This window comes from Rousettus aegyptiacus, unplaced genomic scaffold (genome assembly GCF_014176215.1).
Source record: "Rousettus aegyptiacus isolate mRouAeg1 unplaced genomic scaffold, mRouAeg1.p scaffold_m13_p_17, whole genome shotgun sequence".
Classification (NCBI taxonomy): Eukaryota; Metazoa; Chordata; class Mammalia; order Chiroptera; family Pteropodidae; genus Rousettus; species Rousettus aegyptiacus.
The window spans coordinates 2,832,138-2,858,910 of record NW_023416292.1 but is presented as its reverse complement, the minus strand read 5'-3'; the positions used below and the strand labels follow the sequence as shown (position 1 = coordinate 2,858,910).

Here is a 26,773-nt window from a genome sequence, read left to right as displayed (position 1 = left end):
GACGGGGTGTGGCAAGAAGCAGGCTCGAGAAAGTTGGCAGTTTGAGCCTGTGCTAGTGGCTGTTTTAACAACTTATCTCCCATGTGTTTTCTGCAACCCCGACTGAAGCTCTGGGGTGGCCGCAGCGCTAGTCTCTTCTGTTCCCACATCCAGTGCCATCCTCGAACCGGAAGCCTTAAGCGAAGGGTTTCCCAGTCTTCCCCCTGAGTTCTGGGTGCACTTTCTCAGGGACAGGGGTGAGTGAAGGCGGAGAGGGAGTGTCTCAGGCTCATACCCTGCACGATGATGCGGCCCTGGACGCTGTCTCGGCCCTTGGAGTTCTCCGCCTCACACTCATAGGTACCTTCATCCTCGAAGCTGACACTGGGGATCTGCAGAGTAGGCTCGGCTGTGGCCCACTGCGGGGACAAGGAGCCATCCACTTTGCGCCACTTGATTCTGGGGACGGGGCTGGCAGGGGAGACAGAACCAGAGGGGAGCTAGTCGGACTCCCCTCTGTGGACAGCTCCTTGAACCCGCACTCTCAGGCCCTCCTCCTGAGCCGGCAGGCAGGTGGGGGTGGGGAAGAGGGCACCCAACCCGGGCCCGGGAAGGAACAGTGAAAGAGAGAAGCAAGGAAGGGGGCGGGGCCTCTCCCACGTGGGCTCGAAGCTCAGGCAGGGAAGGGGCAAGAGGCGGGGCTCCCCTCTTCCCTCACTCGCCTGCAACAATCGTGACACCAATAAAATTGATCTTCATTTGGTTTGTACTCTGAAGCTGAGTTGCTCTCCCCTCTCCCACCCCCCACTGGCCACCGGCCTCTTCTGGGCCTGCCCTTTCCAGCAGTGGCCAGTGACCTGGGTCTTAATGGGTACCTTCCCCCCTGTCCCCAACAGGGCCTTGCCTCTACTTTATAAAGAGGCTTTAGTTATTGGTGATCCAATAAAACAGACTAAGGTATCAGTGAGTCTTAAAGGGTTAATGTATTGCCCTATCATGTGATTTAAATACAGATTTTCTAGTAGCCCAATAACTTTCCATGGAGCAGGGGGTCATCCTGGGCATCCTCAGATAGCAGGAGATATTTGCGGTCATTCATTCTACAAACATTTGCTTGGCCTTGTTCCAGTGAAACCTTTTTCTGGGACAGCATGATTTCTATTATAATTTTTTAAAATTTCCATAGAATACTTACTTACTAAATGCAAGGCACTGTTCTGAGTACTTTACATATATTAACTCATTTAATCCTCATAACAACCCGTATGAGGTAGGTACTATTGTTATCCTCATGCACAAATTTGGAACCTGAGGCACAGGTTGAGTAGTTTACCCAGGATCTGCCACCCAGCAAGTGACAGAGCTGGGATTCGAACCAGGTAGGCTGGGTTGGAGTTGGTACGCTCTGCTATCTGCTTCCAGCCTGAGGTGTTGCTGGAAGGATCCAGTGACCTAGCACATGCCAGGCAGGCCCCTGGCATGCGTGAAGCCCCACCAGGGGGTCTGTGTGCGGTGCGTGGTAGTCACTGTCCACTGTGGCCATGGCCGCCTGCTAGACGCTGCAAAGGCACCACAAGGACCCTGCCTGCCCTCTCTCTCTCTCTCTCGGGTCACCTGTGCCCTGGCCTGCTCCCTTTCTCTTCCATCACTCACTTCCCGAAGGCAAAGCATTCCAGGGTGACCTGCTGGCCCACCAGTGCATACGTCTCTGCTGGGAACCGGGCCTTGATGCTGGGCGCAAAGAGCCTGGGATCTGAGGAGAGAGATTTTTTACAGATCAGATGCAAGGGGTCTGAGTCAGGTGCTGTTACGCAAAGGTCTCAGCACAGCTCAGAGCTAACTCTGTCTTAACTCCCTTCCCCCTTGGGTACCTGGGACAAGTGTCTGAGGCCTTGCACCAGGAGGACTCAGGAGCCCAGGCCCCGGGCTCTGTGCCCTGTGCGCTGCTCTTCACAACCTCCGAGGGAAAAACCCCTTTACCCAATGCCCACCGACCCTTTCAGTTCTCTCCTCCCGGCCATGCCCCGATCCTTGACCTTCAGCGGCCAGGTTGAGCTGAGCAAACTTGCTGAAGACACTCTTGGTGGAGAAGTCCATGTGGCTGGTGGCCAGGCAGGAGTAGTTGCCCAGGTCCGAGGCATTGGTCCGGGCAATGTACAGGTTCCCTGTGGTCTGGGACACGAAGTGACGCCCATCCGTCGGGATAAAGTTGGGGAACTCATTGAGGAGCCAGCGGTAGGACAGGCCTAGGATGTGGGGAGTTTGAGGATGCCAGGGGGTGTTAGGCCAACGAAGCAACTCTAGATGGGACGCCAACATGCTTGTGGGATCTTTAGATCCTGTCCTGAGAGCTGTCCCCGCCCCCATCCAAACACCTCCCCACCCCTACCCCCACCCCCTGCCTTGCACTCTAAGCCGGGGCTGACAGGAGACCTAGAGGGAAGATGCCACCTTATTCCCGCCCCCCAGGAACCTGGTCTGATAGGGAAACAGCCCCTCAGGGACATCCAGTCTGAAGGGGGAGACAGGACAGAGAGCTAGAAAACGACAGATCCATGAAGGAAATATGAAATCATTTGAGACTGTGGACCAAGGGATCAGTGCTTCCAAGAGCTGCTCACCACCTTTTATTCCTTCCTCTGCTGAGCTGCTACGGCCCCTCCTGGGCCCTCTGCATAACCATGGCCCGGGGTCCCCACTCACCTGGGTAATGGGCAGGTGGGTTACAGGGCAACATTACCCCCCAACCTTCGTGAGTTTTCACTGGGTCTCGTTCTTCTTTAGAGAATTCCTGCAGAACTGGAGGTGAAAACCAGGGCCACTCAGGCACTGTTCTGCAAGCCTGGGCGCCCCTCCCCAGCTTAGCTTCCGTGGGAAGTCGTCATCTGTCCTATCTGGACGCTTCTCCCAGCCCCTTCTTCCCCTGCCCCAGAGTGTCCTGGCACCCCTTGCATCTCACAGCCAAAGCGCAGGACGGCCTCCCTGCTGACAACGGTGCCCACGGGGTTAGAGGCCAGGCACTGGTAGACGCCGGCGTCCTGTGCCTTGGTGGGGTTCATGATGACCAGGTTGCCCCCAACGAGCTGGTGGCGGGAACCCGGCTCCAGCTTCATCTCGGTGCCATTCATCTTCCACCTGCAGCAGGAATGGAAGAGGCGGCCCTCCTGAGTCCTGCTCGGCTAGACCCGGCCCAGCCACAGGACTGAGGAAAAACTGCATGACTGCCCTGGGGCTCCCAGCACCCACCCTGGGCGGGGGGGGGTCTCACCTGTAGGTGGCCGGAGGGCTGGCCCGGGCACGACACGCCAACGTCACCTTCTCCTCTGTGGACTCCTCTGGGAATAGCAGGCTGAGGGGCTGGTCTTCAAAGACAGGCCCAAAGGTGGCTGGGGATCCTGGGGCTGAGCTCTGAGCTGCAGATGGGAACACCACCAGAGACCTCAGGGCCTGGGGGCCAGCTGGAGCCTGGCCTCTGGGGCAGCGCTGTCCAACAGGACTTTCTGTGATAATGGAAAGGTTCCATTTTCTCACTGTCCAATATGGTGGCCACTAATCACAACTGTGGAGTCCTCAAAATGCGGCTAGTGGGGCCGAGGAACCAAATTCTTAATTTTATTTAATTTTGATTAGTTAAAATTTAAATTCGAATAGGTTGGGCAGGCCCCAGCTGGTCAAGTCAATTCAGTCAGTCGCCCATCCTACACTCAGCTTTGAGCACTTGCTGTATACTTGGCACTGGACACTAGAGACTGTGCTGCGAGAATGAATAAGAGAATCTCTCTTCCTCAAGGAGCTTGCAGTCCAGGGAGAGAGACAGAGGCTGCCAATACAGGTGGTAAGAGCCATCATAGCAGTTTGGGTTCAACTGCGGGAGGCCCTCAGAGTGGAAGCAGGTGACAATGCCCAGGGGCTGCCAGGCAGGTCTGGGGGGCGGTGCGGAGTGAGGAAGTAGCTGATCTGCAAGACATGAGATGGCCCTTGACAGATGCTTGAGAAATCACTGGCCAAAAGGGTGGCGAGAGAAGATCTGTCCCTGGAGCCTGCCGCTCGCTCTGGGGAGGCGCATCCCAAGGAGAAATGCCTGGGCTCTAAGCCTCTTACTAGCTGTTGTAGACCCCTCCAGGCCCAGTGTCTTCACCGTGAAGTGAGAAGAAGGCGAACTCTCCTCCCGGGGTCCATGGGAGAGTTCCACCTGGCACAAGGTGTGTGCTCAGAAAATGTCTGCTGGACCTGAGCATGGGGCGGGGTGGGAACTGGGGGAAGAAAGAAGGCTTTATGGTGGGTGGGCGGTGTGCAGGTTGCTTTGGGGACATTTTTATAAAATTCCAGTGTGACAATTCAAGAAAGAGAGGCCCAGAGAAGGGAATGACTTGCCCAGGATCTCAGTGCAAGTCTGCGGCACACATAGTTCTAGACCTCGGTTCCCTGATTTTGCTGAGCAAATGGCCATCTCACGTGCAAATGGAGTTCTAGGCCCAGCCCCTCCCAGGACAGATGCCTCTCTCCTCCAGCACCGCTGACCAAGCTCACCAGGGCAGGGACCCCCAAGGCGCAGACGGTAGTGTTTCACACCTGCCTTTGCGCATGGGTGGGAAGTGGATTCCATTTGCTGGCTCATGGGGCCGGGCACACTTTGCTTTTGTGGTGTCCGGCAGGAGCCAGGCCACTCCTAATTGGTTCCTACCCCTCAATATAGCTGATTTCAGGCCCTCCGCCCTCATCCTTAGTAGATCCTGGGGGGGGGATCCCCATTAACCAATTAGTGCCTCCTCTCCCGGAGCATCCAGCTGTCAGCCCTATTCCAGGGGTGGGGGTGGTGGGTCCCTATTCCACAGCTGAGGCCCAGCCCTGCACCCCTGGGAGTGAGAGCAGCTGTTAAGCAGCTCTCAGAATGAGGAAGGAGGCAGGACTCCCTGAAGTGGCATCCTCCATCCCCCTCCCCACCACCCATCACTACCCTTCACTGCCGCCCCAGGCCTTGGAGATGGCGGCTGGAGAGCCCAGCTTAATCCCAAGTTAATGACGGTGGTGGAGGACAGGGACCCCTGCCCCAGCTGGGACTGCTGGGAGCGGAGGGAAAGGAGCGGAGGGGTGGCAGAGGCAGCCGAGCTGCTGGGAACCACCTTGCACAATAGCAGCTTCCGGTAATTCTGTCTGGATGGAGGGGGCAGCCGAGTGGGCCTGGGGCACACTGATGCTTTCAGACTGGCTTTCTTCCTGTGAAAGCTTTCTCCTTTGCACTCAGCCATATACACACCCTCACCCCAATGTCCACACATGCACGTGTCTATATCTCTCACCCACGCAGACTTCCTTACGTGCACACATATCGCACGTACAGACCTCTCTAAGCCGCTCCATCAGTCAGCCACACACATTTGTACACACATCTGCTTCCATGCACACACAGCTTGAATGTGCACTTATTTATTTGTATACATCCATGCATGCATAAAAGAATAGGTGCGACTTGCTGAGCGCTTACCCATTATCAGATGCCATGCTCCAAGTTTCCTTCTCACAACCTCTACCAGATAGTTACTGCCATTTCCTTATTTGACTAATGTGGAACCTGAGACTCAGGAAGGTTAAGTAACTTGCTCCAAATCACACAGCAAGAAGGGGCAGAGAGAGGGACTTGGACCCCGGCCAGCTTTACTCCGCAGCTGGCATCCTCAACCTCAGTGGCCACGCTTCTCGATCTGTTCCCATGAGAACCATCAGGCGCCTTGTTCCACCCCAGAGGTACAGAGTCGGAATCTCCAGAAGGGAGGCCCAGAAAGCCACCTTTTTAAAATGCCGCCTGGGCGTTCTGTAGGGCAGCTGAAGCTGAGGGGCATTACACCGTGCTGTAAGGCCTGTATGCACGTTGGACGTCCCCCCAAATGCAGCTCCTCTCCACGCCACAACTCGCTCTCATCTCCGCCCTCGCCCTCACAGACATCCACAGACACACCGTCATTCTCTCCACACCTTCCTCCGAAGACACACACACACTTCCGGCGAAGCCGCCCCCTCCTTGCTGTTCTGCTCCAAATCCTCTGATTCTCCCCGATTCCCTGTCCTGGCAATTCTGCTCCCCGAACACAGGCATCGGGAGCCTTGCGGAGGAAGGCGGGAGAGAAGCCTGAGCGTGGAGGGGAATCTCACTGACTTTCCTCGCCCTGGTCAGGCCCCAGGCAGGTGAGCAAGGAGAGTGGAGCTGAGGTGCCTCCCTGGGAGGGGCGGGGACAATGTTCCACTCCTGTCTCTGGAGCTCTGCGACATGGCAGACCAGGTCCCCTCGCCCTTGGCCTTCCTGCCTCTCCAGGTCTAAGGACCCTGGAGGCTGCCCATACCCCTTGCCTTCCATGACGGGGTCCCAGCACTGAGCTGTCTCTGAGGGAGGGCGATGCTGAGGATCCAGGCCCCTCTCTTCTGCTCTCTGGGATGGGTGTCTCCCGCTCTGTCAGCCAGAGTTCCCCAAACTAGCAGCTCCTCCAGACTAGGTGGGCCCTGGCACGGGGAGCAAGGCCGGGAGGCTCCTCCCACCCTCTGAGTCCTGAGTCCTTCCTATTTCCCAGGAGCCTCGCTGACTGGGGTGCAGGATTGGGAGGCAGTTAGGACATCACGAGAACATCTGAATGTGTGCAGTGGAGTCCTTCCCTGGTGAGACAAGAACCTAGAACGTGCCGGCTGCAGCCTTGCGGGAAGCTGGGCAAGTGGAGTCCAAGGCGGCTAGAGTTCCAGAAGGATGGTGGCGGGCAGGTACTCCTGCCATGGAGATCTTTAAGGAGAAAAGGAACGTCTATTGATCTGGGCTGGGGGTCAGGGCAGAGGCCAAGCGGTGGTCCCAGTGGGCTGGTCAGAGTGGCAGCAGGCGGCCGGAGCACTCCACCCGGCAGTCACATAGGCTGGGTCTCTGGCACACTCTCCAAGTCAGCTACCTGGGCCTCGCGGCCTGCACTGCCCTCCTCTCTATGCCCTCCTGCTCTGCCAGCCCCCTTCTCCCCTCTTCCTACCTCATAGCACCCCTGGCACAAGAGCCTCTGTTTGGGTCCCTCTCACCTTTTGCCTGGGCCACTCTGTGCTCTGCCTCCCAGACCCTGTTCCACACGTCCCTCTGCCAGGCTGCAGCATTGCCCTGAGGAGCCCCACAAAGTTCTGTGGTGTAGATCTCTGCCTCCTCACGGCAGGGACCCGACAGCAGTACCATCCAATACAACTTTATGTGACGAGGGAAATGTAATCTGTGCTGTTCAATGTGGCTATTATAAGCCCTTGAAATGTGGCTGGTACAAGTGAGGAACTAATTTCAAATTTTAATTTATCTTAGTTTTAATCATCCCTTGGCTATTGGATACCATGTTGGACAGCGTAGCCTAAGAGGCTTCAACTCTGGGCTGATATTGTGAAGAGCTGTTTGTGCCACAACCTTGCTGGGTGGCCCAGGGCAAGCCACTCACCCTCTCTGATCATACCTCTTCGATAATATGACAAAGACTCATTCTCTCTCCTCACCTCAAAGGGGAAGGTAAGATCCACAAATGGGAAAATTTTAGTTCAGGAAATTGCCTCAGAAACATAAGTACTACAGCAGCGCAGAGTCAGTAATTTCGGTAGTCATCACCAAAATAATAGCAATGATATAACAGTATAACCATTCGCGCCGGGCTTCAGAGACCAGATGAGCCCTCTTACCTGGACAGGAGACAAGGACCACAGCCACAAGCAGCAGCAGGTGTGACTTCCTCCGAAGGAGCGGTCCCATGGCGGGGGCTCTGGGCAGAAGTGGAGAGAAGAGGAGCAGGCCTCAGCCCAGCCCAGGGAGTGTGCAGAGGGGGGTGGAGAAGGGGCCCGGGAGGTGGGAGGATAAGAAGGGGCCCTCCCGGTTCCAGGCATAGCTGGGTCTTGCCTGAGAGAGGCCGGAACTGCTCATCACTCATCTTCCCCAGGGCCCCCAGGGAAGGGGCTTGGCTATTACCAAGGAGCTTTCCTGGGCCAAGTGCCTCCTACTGGCCCCCTGGGAGTCTGGCTCTACCTCGTACCCCACTCCTACTCCCCCACCCTGCAGTCAGGAGGGTGCTGTTCAGGAAATGAAGCAGTGACTAATTGGGAAGCCAGGACCACCTGCCCACACACCTGTACCAGCTCTTGTCATGGGTCCAGAAGAGAACAAGGCCTGAGTTTGGGGAACTAGTAGCATCTTCCTCCAGCAATAAGAGCCCATTGCCCCCTGCCCCTCTCCCGCAGCTGTCTGGGTGGGGGCAACAAGCCCGTCTGGGAGCCACGCTAAGTCTCTCAGACCTAGTCTTGTTTTTCTAGTGCGGAGAGGTTTCGTGGATTCATCCACACCCTCTCACCTGGGTCCCCGGGTAAAGCACCATGTACTGTGCATGATGGAGCCATAACCTTGGCCCCTTTATCAGTGCTCCCAACCACATGCGCTAATGGGGCCAGACAGGTCTTCTGGGCTGAAAAAAATTAACGCGGCTCCCGGAGGAGCCCCTCTCTCGCAAAGAGGTGAGCAGAGACTTGGTTACATTTTGGGAGCTCTGGAGAAACTGTTCCTTGGGGCGAGGGGTAAGGAGAGCAAGTCAGAGCCTCCTCCATCAGTCCGGCAGAGAGGGGCCTCCTCCTTAGAAGCGAGGGCAGGACCAGACTTTCCGCTTAAGCCCATCCCAAGGCTGATTTTCTGAGTGCTGGGGCAGGGGCAGGGGGAGCGTGACATCTCAGGGGCCTGCTTTTAGGTTATTTGGGTGAGCCCGGGTCCCTGGGCTCCCACAGCTCCCTGTCAGAGCTGTCACAGGGAGCCAGAAGACCCGGCTGCAGATTCTGCTTCTCTGCCTTTCCTGTCCGCCTTGCAGACACCTAAGAACCTAAGAGCAGGGGGCGTGGGGCGGGGCTGGGGGAGAGCGTGGCTGGGGACTTTCTCGCTAACTAGCTGTAAGACCCATGCCATCTCTGGGTCTCGGTGTCTTCATCTGCAGAATGGGTGCTTTCTAAGGTCTCTTTCATCTCTGAGACTGCGACGCCCCCAGAGAGTGCAGGGCCACCGAGGGCCTGGGAATGCTGTCCACTGGGTGGGGGTGGGGAGGAGAAGGCAGGCTGCCGATGACCAAGGATTCTGCCCTGCCCCTCCCCTGGGGAGGGGGCAGTGCAGGGTCTGAAAACCCATGGGAGCTGGGGATCTCCCCGTCTCACTTCACGCTCTAGTCCTTTGGAGAGAGAGTCCTCAACCCTTTTAAGCCTCAGCATTTGATCGCCCCCCAACCTTTTCCTGCCTCCTCAGTAGTAGCCGTGGCTGGCACCTGAAGAAGCTGGAGGGAAGGACAGGAAGTGGCCCCAAGGCCCGTCATGGAAGATGTAGGCTGTTAAGCTGGGTGTTGGAGGAGGGGTTGGGGTGGGGGTGTTTAAACAGAAGGCATCCCAACTCCAGCCTCACATCCACGGCCCTTTGAATGGGGGCCAGGGGCCACCTCCCCATGACTACCTGCCCCTCCCTATCCTTGTCACTTTCAGTTTCAGACTTGAATACAAAAATTCGGCACTTCTAGCCCCTGGGACATTCCCCAACGTCCCCACCTCTGTGACCACTCATGTGACTCCCCTGTAATGCCCTTCCTAGGCGATGCACACACACCCTTCACAGCCTCAGTCATGTCTTACCCCGAAGATGCCCCACGTGCACAGTCAGAATCCAGTTCTGTTCTTTACTGCGTGGCGCCCTGCCCACGGGGATGCATCTGCCTCCGGAAGGTTGTGGGCTCCCCGCCGGGGTGGGGTGGGGTGGGGGGGACTGCATCTCCTCATCTTGGTACCACTTGTGCCTGGCAAAGTGCCTGGCATGTGACAGGTATTACTCATGTGGCACATTTGACTGTTTGAGGACAGCTGTGTTATATGCTTCCAGGAGTCAGTGGACAGGCAGTCATACTCACTCACACAGTGGTGCTCAGTGGACAGCTCAGTGCTCCCCAAAGGCACACGCGCACTCACAGACTCCCACGCCCTCACAGACTCGCTCATAAACACGTGCTCACAGACACACTCGCATTCTTTCTCATACACGCTCACAGGCACACGCACACACAGTCCCCCTCACACACTCTCTCATTCACTTTTATACACATTCTCATAATTCTCTCACACACGCTCCCTCTCTCACACTCACATGCACACACTCGCTCTGCAGACCCTGCAGGGCTCGGTCGGTCTGGGGAAGCTGGAATCTGGCCCCACTCGCTGCACAAACGCAGGGAGCCCTCCGCGGGCGCCGGGGCTCTGTGCACTGCCCCAGGCTCCGAGGCGAGGGGGCGCGATGCTGCCTTCAGCTCCTGCCAGCTCTGTGAGCTTGGACAAGTTATTCCCCCCACGGAGCCCCGGTTTTCTCATGTGATCGGGACACACTTTGCAGAGCTGTTCTGAATGTTTGGTGAGGTACTGGAGTGTCCTGCAGTAGAAGTCTTGGGGTCACAGTGGTGATGGGGAGGCGGAGAGAGGATGGGGCTCCAGACCCCTTTCCCATACCAGCCAGAGCAGCTCCACATACATCTGATTTATCTACTGGACTTCCCTACAAAGTTCCCTTTAACAAAGGGTTCCACGGCTCCAAAAATTTTGAAAACACCCCCTTGGCGATGGATCACCACACCCCAGAGTCAGGCATGAGAAGGTGATCGTTTGCTTCCTGCCCTTCGTCTGCCTGCCGGTCCTGGGAGCTCGGTGACAGGGCAGGGTGCTGGCTCGGGGAGGAGCGCGGGCTCTAGGCACTTATCCTGAGTGTGCCGGGGCAAAGCAGCGGGGACAGATGACCAGTGGGCTGGGGCGGGGCTGGAGACTCTGGGGGGGGGGGCTGCTGCTGCTCCCCGGCAGTGCTAGAGAGAGCAGGGCAGGTGTGTGCGTGAGTGCACGCGTATGTGCTGTTTGTGTGTGTCTGTGTTGTATATATGTCCCTGTATATACGCGAGGTCTGGTCTTTGTGTCGCTATGTACATGCGTGTGTCTATGTGTGTCTGTGTACAGGTATGTCTGGTCTTTGTCGTGTGTGCCTGTGTGTGGGGTGTGTGTGTGTGTGTGTGTGTGTGTGTGTGTGTGTGTCCCTGCATGAGATGGGGCACCAAGACCCAGCCCCTGCTTTGTTTCCCTGTTACCCACCAGGAGCCCTGCATTCTGGATCACTCTCCTCCACCCCAGAGCGGTCAGAATTTTGTTTTCTCCCTTACCAATTTCACTCCTCCTAAACTTCAACTTAACCCAGACCTTGATTAGTCACCACTGGGCTCAAGGGCCCTGGGTGCCCCAGGGGAACAGACCTGCAGCCTCAAAGGGGACACGAGTTGGGGAGGGGTTGGGGTGCTGGGGTGGAGGAGCACCTGGAGTTGCCCTTGAGGAGAACTAGAAGTCAGCCGGATCAGATGTACACTGAGCTCCTCTGCGTGCCAAAGCCTTGTGTGAACACACACACACACACACACACACACACACACACACACGGAGTCTAGGTCAAAGGTTGGAGATTGTTACTTCCCTGAAGGTGAGGCAATTGTCATCTAGTCTTGCCTTGCATCCACTTCCATTGTGGTATTTATTACTGTGTCCCAGGCATTGTCCTAAGCACTGGGGAGACGGTAGTAAAAACCGCCTTTGTGGAGCTCCCTGACCGACTGAGCGCCACCGACGATGTGCTCGTGAGCTGCATGGGCCAGTCATCTCTTCACGCCATTTGGCCTATGACACATTCTTGAACGCTCAGGGTGGAGGAGGCCTTTTTGTCAGGAGCAAGACCAGAGTGGAGCTATGCCAGGCCCAGAGCTGGCCGTGCGAGCCCTGAGCCAGCCAAGCCGGGCCAGGCCAGCTGCTCACGTACAGGGGTGCAGGCGCCGGCTGGCACAGGCGGGCACAGGCTGTCACCAACGGGGCTGGTCTTGTGAGGCACCAACATATGGGGGCGCAGGCTGCTTGGGGGTTCAGAGGCTCCAGGGGGAGCTGGCTGAATTGCCGGGCTCAGGAAACAAAGGGCCTGGGTGACGACGGGGAGGAAAGGCTGAGAGCTGGACCCCAGCACACGACAGCGTGTGCTGGGCCGCGGCCCCTGCACGAAGCCAGTCAGAAAAAGAAAGATAGACTCCGCCTAAATGCCACCACTTGAGACACCCAGCTCCTGGCCCTGAATCTGTCCCCTCCAAACCCCTGGTGGATGTGTGATGGGTGGTAGTAGAAAAAGGGAAAGTTAGGAGTCCGGCCGAGGGCAGAGACTAGGTGACGTGGTGAGCCGACCTGGGCCGCCAGAGCTTCTCAGGTCCCCGCCTGCTTCCCTCCTGCAGCACGGCACACGGGGTTTCGGGGCGGCCTCTCAACCACCGGCCTGGGGCTTACCAGCCAGTACAACTCTAGTATAAGTAACCGGTACGACTCTAGTTATTACATTAATTACTTAACGTCTCTGAGCCTCAGTCTTCCATCTGCAAAACGGGGATAGGAAGGGTTAGTAGCCACCCAAAGGACCCTTGTGAGGTCAGCACCATTCCGGGCCCACAGTAAGTGCTCGGGAAAGATCAGGTCTCGCTGAGAAGCTTCCCAGCCCTTGCCCACAGGCCTTGGCACACTGAGGGACACGGACACGTGTCCACAGACACTGTGCTTGGCTGTAAGTCGGGCTTATTTCTACAGTCGTGACATTCGGGCTGCGCTCACACGTGTTTAGGATACTGACAGATTCCCACGATCTTTCTGGGCAGGTACCTTCCTCCTCTTATGCCCCACAGGTGTAGTGGGCCCAGGCAAGCCCCAGTAAGCATGCCACCCCAGATGAGGGCACATGGACGCACAGTCACACCAGATACCGTGTGTTTTGGAGAGCACATGGCTAGGCATTCACACCTGGGCACTCCCAAGCAGGTGCTTCTTCTCAACCACCCCAACCTCCTGCCTGCAGGGGTCTGAGATGGGAGGGGGATCCTGCCTATGAAAGGAATTGCCTCCTGAGACAGGATCAGTGTCCTCCAGGAAGGTCTGAATTACTCCACGCCCCTCTGGGAGGACAGGGGTCTGTGGTGGCTTGCTGGGGCCCCTGGTAGGAAGAGGACTGTGGTTGAGAGACCTTGAGTGGGAAAGCCTGGTGCCCTGAGCTGGAGGAGGTCCTCAGGGCAGGTTCGTGTGGATGGGGACCTCTGTTGTCTTCCATGGGGACAGAGACTAGATGGGGACAGGGGAGCTGTGTAGCTAAGTTTCTCCTCAGCCCTCTCTGTGTGCTCCTTCCCTCCCTGCCCCCGATTTTTTTCTGTAGCCTCTTTGTATTGGCAGCTGGTTCCCTGAGGCCCCAGCCCTGGAATGGCTGGCCGTGCCCTCTGGGTAGAGCTATGACCCCCAGGCTCATGGAGCTTTCAGCCTTGAGCCTGAGGGAGTCTGACCCTTGATCTGCAGCCCGAAGTCTCTGGCCCTGCTGCCCTTGCCCTCTCCTCTGGAGAGAGGCTCAAAGTGGGAAGTGGACAGAGGGGAGAGCCTTGCATCCTTCTGGGAGGAGCTGGGATAAGGGGCAGGGTGGGACCCTAGGTCTCCTACTCCCCCTTGCTCTGTGTGTGGTATGGGGCAGAATGAGTGAGTTCTTTGGAAGGAAGGTCCATTTTCGAGATGTCAGGAGTAAGAACAATTGTTTCAATTTGGTTCTGAAGAACCAAATCAGGAAAGAAGTGGCAAAGCAATTTTTCATGTCCCCTCATCTCTGCAGAGAGGAGACTCCCCCCAGTTCCTAGGTAGTTTCCTGCTGGCTGGCTCAGAACAAAGCCTGGTGGGGGCAGGTTTCAACATGCTCCTCCCCTCCGGCTAGTTTCTGCTCTGGGCTCCAGATAAACTGCCCCTCTTGGGCTGCACTATAAGAAGGCTGCCTTTCAGCCAGACACAGGGCAGGGTAGCCTCTTGGTCTGTGAGGCTGGTGGACATTGTGAGTATGTGGGGGAAGCTGGAGGAGACATAGCAGATTTCATCTGGCTAGGTGCCCCATGGGAGTGGAGCGGTATGTGTCGGGGGTAAGGCTCATTAGATGAGAAGGACGCTGAGGCATTCTTGGGTCCGTACATATCCTAGGATGCTGTATATTCAGTTTGGGAAGTGAATATCACATACCTTTGCTTTTGTTTGCATCCTCTTTGGGTAAACAGAAAACAGGCTCATTTTGTAGCAAGAGAACTTATTAAACCCAAGGAGGGACTTCTTTACTCTGGAATGGTTACCATCAGGGCACAGAGCCCACAGAAACTCCCATGTTTCAGGTTAGCGAAGCCCTGGGGGGTGGGGGGGGTGGTCTAGATTAGGGTGTCTGTCTTCTTATAGATTCCTAGTAACCTCTGCCTATTACCGTTTGAAAGAGGATAACCTGAGCCTGGAAGAAATTTATAGGGTGATCCAGCCTAACCTCTACCTCCAGGCAGGACTATTTCTAACCTTGGACCTGACTCCAGTTCTCCACAGCCTCTTAGAGTCATTGGAAAGATTGCCTCACCTCAGGGCTCCTCTTCCTGGTGAGGAAGTGCCTCCTACAGTCTAATTTCAACCCCTCTTGCTTCACTAGCATATTCTTTGCTCTGGTTCTGCTTTCCCTGAGTATCAACCACCTCTTGCTCAACTCCCTGCCTCTGCTCTAGAAGTCCCTCCAAAAATACAAATACCAGCCACACTCAGACATAGATTGCCTTTGAGATGCACTTTCTCACAAAGATTTGGCTTGAGGACATTCTAGGTGTGGGGGCGGAGGATGTGCACCCTCCCGACTGCCCCAGATGAATTGCTTCCCCCTCCCGTGTACTTTCTCCAGAGGAATAAGTGTGGCTCTTCAAAGATAGTATGTGCAACCATCCCGTTGAACACCATCCTCAGAGGTCCATCCCACACGAGTCTCTATTTGAACAACTGCTGGCAGAGAAGGTGCTGGAATGGAGTTACATAAGAAATGAAATCTGGCAGGGGGATGGTGTAGGGGTAGGTTAGACTGAGAAGGGGTTGTAAGGGAGAGAGAGCTTGGCCAGGTGGGGAGTAAAGGATGAGTGGTAATGAGGGAGAGAGAGAGAGAGAGAGAGAGAGAGAGAGAGAGAGAGAGAGAGAGAGAGCGCAGGGGACCCTGTGCTTCCCTCGCTGCTCAGGCTGAACACTAGAAAGGTGAACCCTGGTGACTTTGATGTCATGGGCTCAGGGTCTCCCCCTCTCCCCTCCCTTTTGTTGACTGGGGGCTACGGGTAGATCCTACAGGAAATTAGGAAGAACTTTAACCTTGTGGCAAAAGCTTTGCTTGGATGGCCCTGGAACTTGGCTAGAAAGGGTTAACTGGCGGCGCCTGGGGAAGGCTTGGCTGCTGCTGTCTCCGAGGGTGGAACTCCCTCCTCCCACTGCCAGGAACCCGGTCTCTGACTCCCTGCCCCACCCGCAGGAGCCCAGGTCACACCAGTTTCTCGAACAAGTGGCCTGCTCATCGCTGCCCTGGATCCCAAGTGGTTCATCTAGTCCCTCTGAGTGCAACTGAGAGGCAGAGTGGCTAAGTGGACTGAGGACTCTCTGGCCAGAGGGTTGGGCGAGGACACAGACCGCCCAGAAGGAGATCGGGAGGGAACTGATAGAGGGGGATCCTGGGCTGCTCAGGGCAGAGGAAGAAGGATGCTGGTTGGGCTTTGGGAGGGAGTGTGGAGGCCTTGGGGAGTCAAGCTGAAAGGAAGGGTGGCAGGGTCTGACCAGCTGCAGGCTGGACATGGTGTGGGGGGAGGGTTAAAGGCAGGTGACCTGAGGCTGGAATGCCAGCCCTTCTCCGGGGCTGGGGCCATGGGTACTCACGGCTCATCCCATCTTGGTCTATCTGGATTCCTGAACCTCTAAACAACCTTGACTGACAGATTTTCCTTCTGGGACACGGGCTCGGCCCCCAGTGGTCTGTGACTAAAGGGTCCCTGGCTTTGTCCTAGGGAGCACGAGGACTCTCCTTCCGTGGTTTAGTCTCATCCTCCTTTCCTGCTTCCTAGACTTTGGGACCAGCCCCTCCTGGAGAAGGTGATGGGATTCAGCTCTGGACACGGTCCGGTCCGGGGCTGCTTCCCCCACCCTGGTCCATTACGTAAGCCAGCCCCATGTGCCAGGGGAGAAGGAGTGCCTTCTTTTTTCTAGACCCCCTAAACTGTGCCCCTTCTGCCTCCTAGCCTCGACCCTTTCCTTACTAGAAAGCCAAACTTCTGCAAATCTTTCTCACCAGTGAGGATGAAAGGGAGGGGTTTGAGGAAGAGATAAGATTGGGGAAGGAGGAAGGGAAGAAAAGGAATTTCAGCACCTGTGGTCCTAGACACTCACCCTTTGGGATGTGACTTGCCTCAGTTTCTCCTCCCTAAGTCCCTACTCTTGGATGATCCTTTGCCCAAACTTGTGCTCCACTCCCTCCTCTGTGGAATGGAACCAAGACTTTGCAGAGAGGTCACCCTGCAGTGGCTGATCCAGTGCGACCTCGAGTCTGGGCAGTCAGGCTCCATTCCATTCAGGGACATCTGCGGGCAGGCCAGGGCCTGGGGTCTGGCCTCAGGGACTGTCTGGCCCTGGGCTGGGGGCCCAGGGCGGCTTTCCTAGCGCTGCCCTCTCCGCAGGCAATTGCTGCTGTCAGCTGGTGTCCGACTTGAATTCCTGGACACACTGCTGGGGGCCAGCTTCCTGGCCAGGCTCAGCCTGCCAGGGCCCTGCAGGATGCCACCCACGTAGACAGGGCGTAGGGCACCTCCAGTTCCAGTGGCCACCATGCTCCTGGGCTGAGAAGTCGGATGTCCCCCCAACTGGCTGGGGTTCCCACCCTGTCGCAGCCCCTCCCAAGTTGCAAAGACAGTGAGCTCTGAGCCCCTTCCCATAACAGCACCCTGGGGAGCCCCTGGGAGGGAGGAGACAAAAGCTGTTGGCACCTACCTGGGGTGAAAGAAGGTGCTGGCTGGGGCAGGTGGACGCTGCCCGAGGCGAGGGGCGGACTGCCGGGGACTGCTGGCCCCTCGGGCCGCCCTCCTCTCCGCCCCGCTCCCTCAGCTGCTCGCTGCTGTCCTGGTGCGGCGGTGGCAGCGGTGGCGGTGGCGGGTGAGGGCGCTTGTGTGTGTGCACGCCCGGAGCCACTGCAGCATCTCTGCATCAAGATGTGCTCCTCCCTCTTCCAGGCTCTGCTCACTGGCTGGCTCCAGTCCTCAGCCAACGCGCTCAGGGGCCCTGGAGATGGCTTCCTTCTGCCCCCCTCCCACCCCCTTCCTGTCCCCACCCTCCTGGCTTTACCTCATTTGCTGTCATTTAAGGACTAGGGAGCGAGCCAGGGCACCCGTGTCTTCCATAATGCATGGGCAGCTCAGCTCCTGGGCGCTGTCTGGCCTGCCGGCCCCCCCACCCCCGCTCCCTGCCCAGCCCAGCGCTGAAGGGGCTGCAGAGGGGTGGGGTGGGGTGCATAGGGAAAAGAAAGTGGCTCTTGCTGTTCAAACCCTGTAGACTTCTGGAGCCGAACTCCTTAGAGGAAGGGATACAAATTAGAAACCGCCGGCTCGTTGTGCAGGGCAGGCGGAATGGGGGGCTCCTCTGTGGCCCACCCCACGTGTTCGTCTTCATTGTTTCCCTTCCTTATAAAAGTAACATGGCTCTTTGTCAAAATATTCAAACATTACAGGGCATTTAAAAATAGATAGTAAAAGTCCCTTAACAAATTTGAGTTACATGCCTCCAGGTTTATTATTTTCATGTATATAATTACATGGGTTATTAGTATTAGTTTGTAAAAATGGATCATACACTAGATCATGATTTGCAAGATATTTTTTAACTATAAAAGATCTTGGACACCTTTCCACATCAGTACTTATGGATCCAAGCCTGTTTTAATCAACCAGTAGCGTGATTCATGAAAAGCTCACTAGATTGTGGGTCCGAACGTCTGAAGCGTAGGCTGGGCTCTGCCGCTGATTAGCTGTGTGTGCTGGGCTAAGTGCCCTGTCCTCTCTGAGCCTCACTTGGATCCTGAGGGGGTTAAAAATGGCCAAGTTCCCTGCTGGCTCTGAGATTCTAGGTGCTCACCCAGGTCGGTGATATCCCTCCTGTCATCTGGGTGGGGGCAGGGGCAGAGAGACTGGAGCCTGGAGGCAGAGGGACGAGCCATCTGCAGCAGCAGGCGGCCCCATCATGCTGTCACTGCTGTCTCGCCCTCCTCTGGTCCACCTGCTGTCCACCTCACACAAGCAAGACCAGTGAGTGGTCCAGATGCTAAAACAGCTGGCAGGGCCAGGACAGCCTCAGAGTTTTAAGTAGCTGTCCCTGTCAAGCCCGGAGTGACACAACTTATCTTCCTGAGTGGAGGAGGGCGCAGGGTCTTGGGACACTCTGGGCCAAGTGAGACAGACTGGGCCAGAGGAGGAGCTGTGGCATAGGGGAGGTTCTGCACCCCAGCCTCCAGAACCAGATTATCTGCCTAAGTCCCAGCCCCCTTCCCCCACCCCTCCGCCAACCTTCTGCTCCACACCCTGCGCCCCCAACCTTCCGCTCCCTCTGAAGGGCTTTCCCGACTCTGGGTACAATCTCCTTTGTTTCAGATAGAGACATCCCACCGTGCTAACAATGTATCTTGAATAACTTGGAATGCTTCTGTGCAAATCCATTCCAGGTGCCTTCCTTCTCCTGCCTCTGCCCACATTGTCCTTGTCTGTCAGTCTGTCTGTCCTCCTGGCACTTTGGCTCTGAGCTGCTGAGGTGAGCCTTGCCCTCTGACGTCACCCAGGTCAGCCCAAGCTCAGCAGAGAGGGCTACGAGTTCTCTCCAGGCAGAAAACGGCCAAACGGCCGCCAGCAGAGAGGGCGGGGCCGACTGGTCAGGGAATTGGCTGACTCAGGGGCCAAGGGTCTAGCAATGCTTGTGAGGTTTGCCTAGATTGAGACAGCTGCCTTTGTGACTCTATTTTCAGGCAGTTTCTGCCCTTGAGGTAGGAGCTGGGTCCTTGGGGAGGGCCTGGTTCCCTACCCGTTAGCATAGGCTACTTGGGTCTCAAAGATTCTCTCAGATCCCTCTGCAAGCCAGCTGCCCTGCCCCAGGCAGGCACTCCGCCCTAGGTGGGCTCCAGCAGTGGTGTGGCGGTAAGAAGTGAAAATGAACTGAAAATGAATGTATTAAGTCTAAGCTTGGATTTGGGGAGACATTTCCCAAAGTTTCACCTTTTCACCTGTCTGAAGCTCTTACCTGAGCCTAGTACAGATGAATTTTGGGAGTTATTGGGGATCCTCACTGCCAGCATCTAAGGTGCTCCTGTTTCTGACAAGACAATGGAGTAGGTGTTTAGAGGTCCAGGTTGAGTTTTGTTTGTGGTGTCCATTAATTTGATAATGACCAAAGTATTTTATAATATCATTATTAATTATGTATAAATTATTAGTAATAACTTGCGTGTCTCCAATGTGTCAAGAGCTGTACTAAGACTTTATCTGAATTATCTTCTACCCAAGGGATATGTGTTATTCTCATTTTACAGATGATGCTCAGAGAGATTGAGGAACTTGCTCAGAGTAAACAGTAAACAAGTAGAGGAGCAGAGGCTGCTGGCCTGGCTCCAGCATCCATGGGTTAACCGGGATGCTGTGTGCTCCAGCCGCCTGCTGCTTGCTCTTCTGGGGCAGGCACAGGGGTGCATAGGATGATTTCCTTTGTTTTGGTATCCGCCAGATCCCAGAATCCTCAGTACAGTTGACTATAAAGGGTACATCTGTTCTTTGTGGCTAATCAATATGTCTCCATGTTGTCTGGAGAGGGGTACCCCATCCCCAAGTGGCGTCCCTACAGACTCCCAAGCAAGGCAGAGAAGGGCCAGTGGAGATGATCAGCTGGCTAATCGAGTGGGCCACTAATTTACCTATAAACCTGAGGTAACTCCAGAGCAAGAGCCTCCAGAAGGCATCTTGAGGGCCCCCCGACCCTTCCTAGACCATCTGCTTTTTCCTCTAGCAGCTCCAGCAGATCAATAGCAAAGGAGTCCAATGGGTCCCTAAGTGGCCCAGGAGGGGCTTCAGGGCCCAGCCCCAGGGGACAGTGGGGAGGACCTGAGACCTGCTAGGTAGGTAGGGCCCCAGGACTCTGACCATGATGATCTCCTTCCTTAGCATTTCCAGCCTCATATATCTCCTTTCCTGGCCTCTCCAGCCACCAGCATCTTTGGCTCTGGCTTCAGATTTTAGCCCCTTTTCTAGCGCACCCAGGAGACCTGGTGTTCATGAAGCAGCTTCTCTGCCTAGAACAGTGGGTGATTCAAGAGCCGTAGAATGTGGTCTGTCTTCAAAGTGCCCGTGATCTTCCTGAAGCAGCCTGATAGCGGTACCAGGACTGTCCCTCTGCAGCTTCGGGGGAGAGCGGCAAAGCAGGTTAGGTGAAGCTCTGAACTCAGACCAGCCTGACACACAGTTCTGCTGCTTGTGGGCTGTGTGGCCCTGGCAAGCCACTTACCTCCTCAAAGACCCCAGATTCCTCATCTGGAAAATGGAGATTAAGACACAAACCTCACTGAGTTGATGTGAGCATCGAATTACATGTAAAATATCTAGCATGGTGCCAAAGCACATAGTAGGTGCTCAATAAATGTCAGTTCTCCCCTCAGGACGTTTTGGGACTCAGCTTCCCCATCTAAAACACAGAGACGTGAGCCTGTGAGACGGAGCCCTGCTGCCAAGCCCTTCTCTGCTCTGATGGTTGGGCTGGCCTCAGATTTGCAGTTAAAAGAACTGGACTCTGTCTCAGCTCTGTCACTTCTAGCTAGATGACACTGGGCAGGTCACTGAAGCACACTTAATTGATGAGTGAATTCATTGCCTCATCAGTAAAGTGGGAATAATCCTGTGCCTCCTTAGGATGGTTTGAGCATTTAGCCGAGTGTCATACAAAATACCTGTGGTTATTCCCTGCGCAGTCTCTGAAGGCAGGGATTATCTCATTAATGTCGCTGTTTTCCCGGCCCTCCGCTTTTTAGCACAATGCCTGGTGCATAGTAGAGACTCGATAAATATTTGTTGACTGGGCGAATGGATGGAGGAGAAAAACTGCTGTAACAATTCAGGTGGCGGGTATAGAGGGAGCGAGGGAGTGGGTGAAGGTTTCGGTCGGAGTTGGGGGGCGCATTTTGAATTGGGCCTGGGCAGACGGAGTGGAGATGGGAATGCAGTCCTGGCAGGGGGTGTAGGGGTCAGGAAAGAGCACGATTTGTGTGGGGCCAGGAGGAGCCAAGTTGAATGAGCGGGGGATGCTGGAAGGGAAATCGGTACTCGGTCTGCATTTGCCTTCCTAATTTCACTCGAGGGCCTGGAGGGGTCTGTGGCCTGGAGGGGCCTAATTATTCTCTTAGCCATTTCCATCCAGGGCTCTTGGAGCTTCTTTTTCAGGCTTATAATAGTCAATGCTAATGTCATTATTAATATTTAATAGTAATGATGCTAATAATGCCTTGCATTTATGTGGTCTCTCCAAAGAGCTCAAAGAACCCTGAGTTCTTTTTTTATGAAACACTTTGGCTAGTGTGGGAGGTGGGGGGGTGGGGATCAGGGACAGTGGAGAGAAGTTGAGTCATAGGGAAATGAAAGCCCAGGAAGGTCAAACGCGATTGGGCTAAGGTCACAGAGTTTAGAGGTAGAGTGGGGACTAGGGTTGAGTGCTTGGGTCCCCTGCTCAGAGCTCCGCCCTCGGCTCCACTGGGGTATTGGGTCTGGGAAGACTGTCCCTCGTAGGGGCATCATTTGGTCCTGGTTAGGAGCAGCTGTGACCCTGGACGTGGGGCTGGGCTACAGAGCAGTGGCCTCTGAGTGTTCTTTACTAAGCCTGCCGAGGGTGACTAATGGGCAGCTCGCTGCAAAACACGGGAGCAGGAAGTGTGGGGTGAAGACACTGAAAATCCTTGGCCGGGTTCCGCTGGCCTCCCGGAGCCTCAGGCCAGACCCCTGTTTTCCTTGCCTGTCTGACGTGTAACCCCTTGGAAGCAGCTCCAATCAGCCCACGTCAGTGCACAGACCTCTCTCTAATTACTCAGCCTTCCTGTGCCGGCTTTGCCATCTTTATATTCCCCCACTACAATTTGTCAGGGCCAAAAACACCCAAAATATATAGTTACAGGAAAACTAGCACATTAGAATTTCCTGGCTGCTGGGATACCCAGGAAGCAGCGTTTCCATAAGAACAGTTCGTTAGTGGCGCCCCCAGAAGGAGGAGCGGAATGGAAGGCGCTAGGCTTTCGAGTTAGATTCTTGTTCCACCCACTGTAATGACTGATCCTCGATTTCGTCTCCTGTAAAGGGAGGTGGGATTCTGCCTCAAAGGGCTGTGTGAGTCAGATGAGGTGATGAACAGCAGTGGACAGGACAGTGGGAATCTGTAGGTTCTGGCTCCCTTGGAGGGAGTGTCCAGTGTGGACGATGCCAACAATGACGTCCTGATCAGGCCGTTCCTGAGGCATGACTTCCACATGTCTCTGCTGGCCAGTCTCCCTCTGTCTCGGCCCACTTCGAAGTTGGCTTGTTTAGCCTTCCCACTGGTTCTGCGGTCCACCTGATAGCCTTCTGCCGAAGTCCTTTTCTGCTAATGGTGGCCAAACTCTGCTTCTGCTACCTGCAACTGAGAACTTGGGTTGATATAGGACTTAGAACTCCTAGCACAATGCCTGGATCAAAAAAGTTCTCAATAAATGATAGCTAGAAATTGTTAAAAAATTGTTGTATCCATCCATTTATTCATCCATCCATCCATCATCCATCCATTCATCCATCCATCCATCCATCCATCCATCTGTCCATCCATTCATCCATCCATCTATCCAACAAGCAAATATTGAGTACCTCTTGTACCAAGTGCTGGACTAAGTGCTGGGGACACTGAGGAGAATAAGCCATGGTCTGTACTCTTGAGGAGATCACAGCATAACGGTGGAATGACATGTAAAAATAATCAGTCAGGTAAGTGCTGTAACCCAAGTTTGCACAGACTATCATGCCTTGGCCTAGTGAGGCTCAGAAACAGAAAACATTTTAATTGAGCTCATCAAGTAGACCAGGTGTAAATAGCATGGGCCGAGAAGAGGTAAGGAGGGCCTGGTCCCAGGAAGAAGCAACGGCTCGTGTGCCAAGGCAGCAGCGTGGCTGAACAGGGTGAGTTTGGGCAAAGAGTCAGTGAGCATGTCTGGAACGGAAAGTGCGAGGAAGCCATGAGGCTGGGGGATGGGTCGGGCCAGTTCACGGAGAGCCTTACGAGCCCTGCAGAGGCCTTATCTGAGAGCAGTGGGGACCGTGGGAGATGTCCGAGCAAGCAAGAGACAGGCTGAGATGTGTGCTTCAGAAAGTCTACTTTGGGGCAGCAGAATGCATAGGGAGGCCGGCTAGTCAGGCATGATCTGAGGAGAGGTGGGGAGGACCTGGAAGTGTCCTTGAGCCTGGGGCTCAGACCTTCACTTGGATGCCCATGGACTTCTCACATGCCTGCATGGCACCATCCCCACCCCAATGGTCAGTTTTATGCATCGATTTGGCTAGGCCGTAGTACCCAGTTATTTAATCAAACATTGAATTAGGTAGGTATTGCTATGAAGGCATTTTGCAGATGTGGTTAACATCAACCACCAGTTGACGTTTAGAGATTTCCTTCCATAACGTGGACGGGTCTCCTCCAATCAGTTGAAGGGCCTTAAAAGCACAGCCGAGGTTTTCCTGAGGAAGAAGAAATTCTGTCCTCAAACTGCAGCATTAGCTCTTATCTGAGTTTCCAGCCTGCTAGCTTGCCCTGCAGAAAACAAATTGCCGGCCCCCACAATTTTGTAAGTTGATTCCTTGAAATAAATTGTGTGTGTATGCGTGTATGTATATACATACACCCACATACATAATATGTGTGTAACACACACACACACACCCTACTGGCTCTGTCTTTCAGGAGAAACCCCCCCCCCACAGCCTCCTCTGCCATCCACTGGCTACTTCGCCTCATGAATGACACCCTCTAGACCTTCACATTCCTGTGACTCCTCCCTCCCTCGCCTCTTCCCCTGTGTCCTGCTAGCTGCTCAGTCCTACCCCTCAGCCTCCCAAAGGCCTCTCCTAGGCATGCCCCCAAGCCTCTCGCCCACAGTTTTAGCTCTGACCCTCACCAGTTTTCACCTGAATACTGACCATCCATCCCCACCAGGCTCACGCCCTTCCAGCACCCTCCAGGCTTCAGTGAGAGTGAGCTACCTAAAAAGCGGATCGGATTGTGTCGCTCTCCTGCTAAAAATTCCTCTGCTTTCCTTGCCTCCAGGTTGATGCCAGGCTCCTTTCTGTGACACAGGTCTCGTTGTCATTGTCATCTGGCCCCTTCTTTAGTGCTTCTTTTGCCTTTCCGCAACTCACTCCAGCCGTGTTGACCTGCCTGCTTTTCTGGAAAGGCTGGACTCTCTCATTTCACTCTCTTAGGGCTGTCCCAAGTTTAGAATAGGCATCTTTCTCCCTTAGATATACCTGGCTAAATCCTCCTTGCTCTCAAGAATTGGCCCAGCTGTCACCTGTCCAGGAAGCCTAATCTGCCCTGACTCTCTTTCAGGCGCTAGGTGGCCCTCTTCGGGGCCCTTGTTCTTTTATACTCCCACTAATCTGTATGGCGATGCATCTTCCCCCTGCACCTTATTTATGTATTTGCTCCCTCAGCACAGTGCCTGGCGTTTCACATAGATTTATTAAATGAACTGATCACTGGGTTGTCTGTTCCTCTCTGGGGATTCAGGATGGGGGTAGAGGAGACCCTATTGGGGCAGAGTTGGCTACTTCTTTCCCCATGCTGGGTGTCCTGGAGGCAGGGCCATCACCAGCCCATTTAGTGCAAATTCCCCCAGCAGGTGTGACATTGCACCCGGCTTGGCAAGGGGAGCAGGGCTATCTTTAACCCTCCGTTTACCGCCTCAGCCAGATGTCACTATGCAAGGCACAATCACATGTGGCAGCCCAGCCTAGTGGCCTGGGTGAGAGACTGCTGACCCCCAGTCAGAGAAGCAGGCTGATGTGGCAGTCTTCCGTGAGCTGGGGGCAGGCTTTCCTGGGCAAAGGCTGAAGCCTAGGGCTGGCCTTGTGAGTGTGCAGCCTTACAGTCATGCAGGGTCTGTGCTCAGAGGTCCCTCTCTTGGTTTAACACTCTTCTGTTGCTGTTGGAATTATTAGTACCTTTTGGAGCAGGGAGCCAGCACTCTCCTTCTACATCAGGCACTGTAAATTATGTAGTCGGTCCCACTAAAAACAGTAGCAGAGTTTTTGGGCCAAAGGGAACTGGGGTTATTTGTTCCCCCATTTCCTCAGAGGAGCAGGACCCCATTCACAACTTCAGCCTCTGCCCTTGGCTTTGTTCAAGGGCCCTGGTGTTTGATCTCTGAGATCGTTGATGCCAGGGGTGTGGTCTGTGTGCTAAGCATGCGTTTTGAAATGTTTGGAGAACAGAGAAAAAGAAAAATGCTTCTTGACATATGAAAATAATATGAAATTCAAATTATGATGTTCATAAATAAAGATTTATTGGAGCTCTGCCGAGCTTGTTCACTTACGGGCTGTCTGGCCGCTCTCACGCACCGGCAGCTGAGCAGTCCCGGCAGAGACTGCATGGTCTGCAAAGCTGAAAATATTTACCATCTGGCCCTTTACAAAAATGTCTGCCAACCCCTCACTCAGCCATCCCTTTGTCACCTGGAGAATGAGAATCAGAAATGTCAAGGCAGGGATTGTCAATCACTGACACTCGGGTGTCGGGTTTCTTTTTTTTTGCCTAAGTTCAGTGGTTCCCAACCAGGGGACACTTGGTGATATCTGAAGACATCTTTGGTTCTCACTTGCGTGACTAGTACCAAGTGGAGAGAGATCAGGGATGCTGCTAAACATCCTATAATGCATAGGGCAGCCCCACACCTAGGAATTACCCAGCTCCAAATGCCAGTAGTGCTGGGGTTGAGAGGCCCTATGCAGAAGCTCAGGACAGGGCCAAGCTAGAATCAGCCAGAACCTTCACTGCTTTAGAGCTAAGAAGCCCAAAGACCATGTGTATATAGAGAGGAGGCAGCAGGAATCACCGGGCATGAGGCTTCCTCTTTCCTGGGCTCTCCGAGGCTCCTATACCTATTAGGGGCCCTGGGCAGGGCACAGATGAAGGAATAACCTCCTTTCCTGTTGTCCTCTGGGGGAACAGGACAGGTGCCCATCTGTCTGGGCAAGTGAGCTTGGTCCCAAAAGGGGAGTAGTTATCGAGGCTGCCAGTCATGGTCATGGGGGTGGTGGTGCCAGGGAACAGGAATGCAGAGAGGCCCTGGACGTGCTCCCAGGGGACCAGGTGAGCAGGGTACCCAAACCGGAGGAGAGGGAGCGTAAGGCAGGGGCAGCCTCAGGGAAGGGGCTGGCACTGCTCCCACCCGACCTTCTGGTGAGTGAGAGGAACAGATGCTGTGACTGTCAGATGAGATGCTCCTGGCACTTTGGGAAATTGCAGAATTAACAAAAGGACAGTTGCTTTCAGGGAACACAAGCAGGGGCACAGTGTGTACAGCTGGGCTGGCTTCCGGGGACTCCCTTTGCTTGAAGGGCAAGGAGCAGGGGTCCTCCTGCCTGGCCCCTGGGCTGATTGTGGGTTGAGGTTGAGGGGAGGGAGGCCAGAGACAGAGGCCTAGGGGTAGAATGGGGTCAGGTTAGAGTCAGGGCCAGGGCCGGGCCAGGCTGTACATAGTGTGGAGCCTGGTAAGTGGCTGTGCTGTCTGGAGGTCATCTCATCCATCCTCCTGCCTCTGCGTCCAGCCCCAGCAGATGGTATCTTGTGG

At 55.0% G+C, this 26,773-nt stretch overlaps 1 protein-coding gene across 1 annotated transcript in view; it reads right to left on the bottom strand.

Moving 5' to 3' along the window:
* Positions 1-17,140, bottom strand: part of CNTN2 (contactin 2) — a 29,784-nt gene extending 12,644 nt beyond the window's left edge. Inside the window, exons 1-8 of the mRNA XM_016140509.2 lie at positions 16,882-17,140; positions 7,660-7,739; positions 3,248-3,392; positions 2,939-3,114; positions 2,683-2,778; positions 2,016-2,225; positions 1,633-1,732; positions 275-450 (exon numbers count right to left, since the gene is read on the bottom strand). Coding sequence (XP_015995995.2) covers positions 275-450; positions 1,633-1,732; positions 2,016-2,225; positions 2,683-2,778; positions 2,939-3,114; positions 3,248-3,392; positions 7,660-7,729 — 973 coding nt within the window. The 5' untranslated portion in view covers positions 7,730-7,739; positions 16,882-17,140. The remainder of the gene's footprint in view (positions 1-274; positions 451-1,632; positions 1,733-2,015; positions 2,226-2,682; positions 2,779-2,938; positions 3,115-3,247; positions 3,393-7,659; positions 7,740-16,881) is intronic.
* Positions 17,141-26,773: the final 9,633 nt, after the last annotated feature.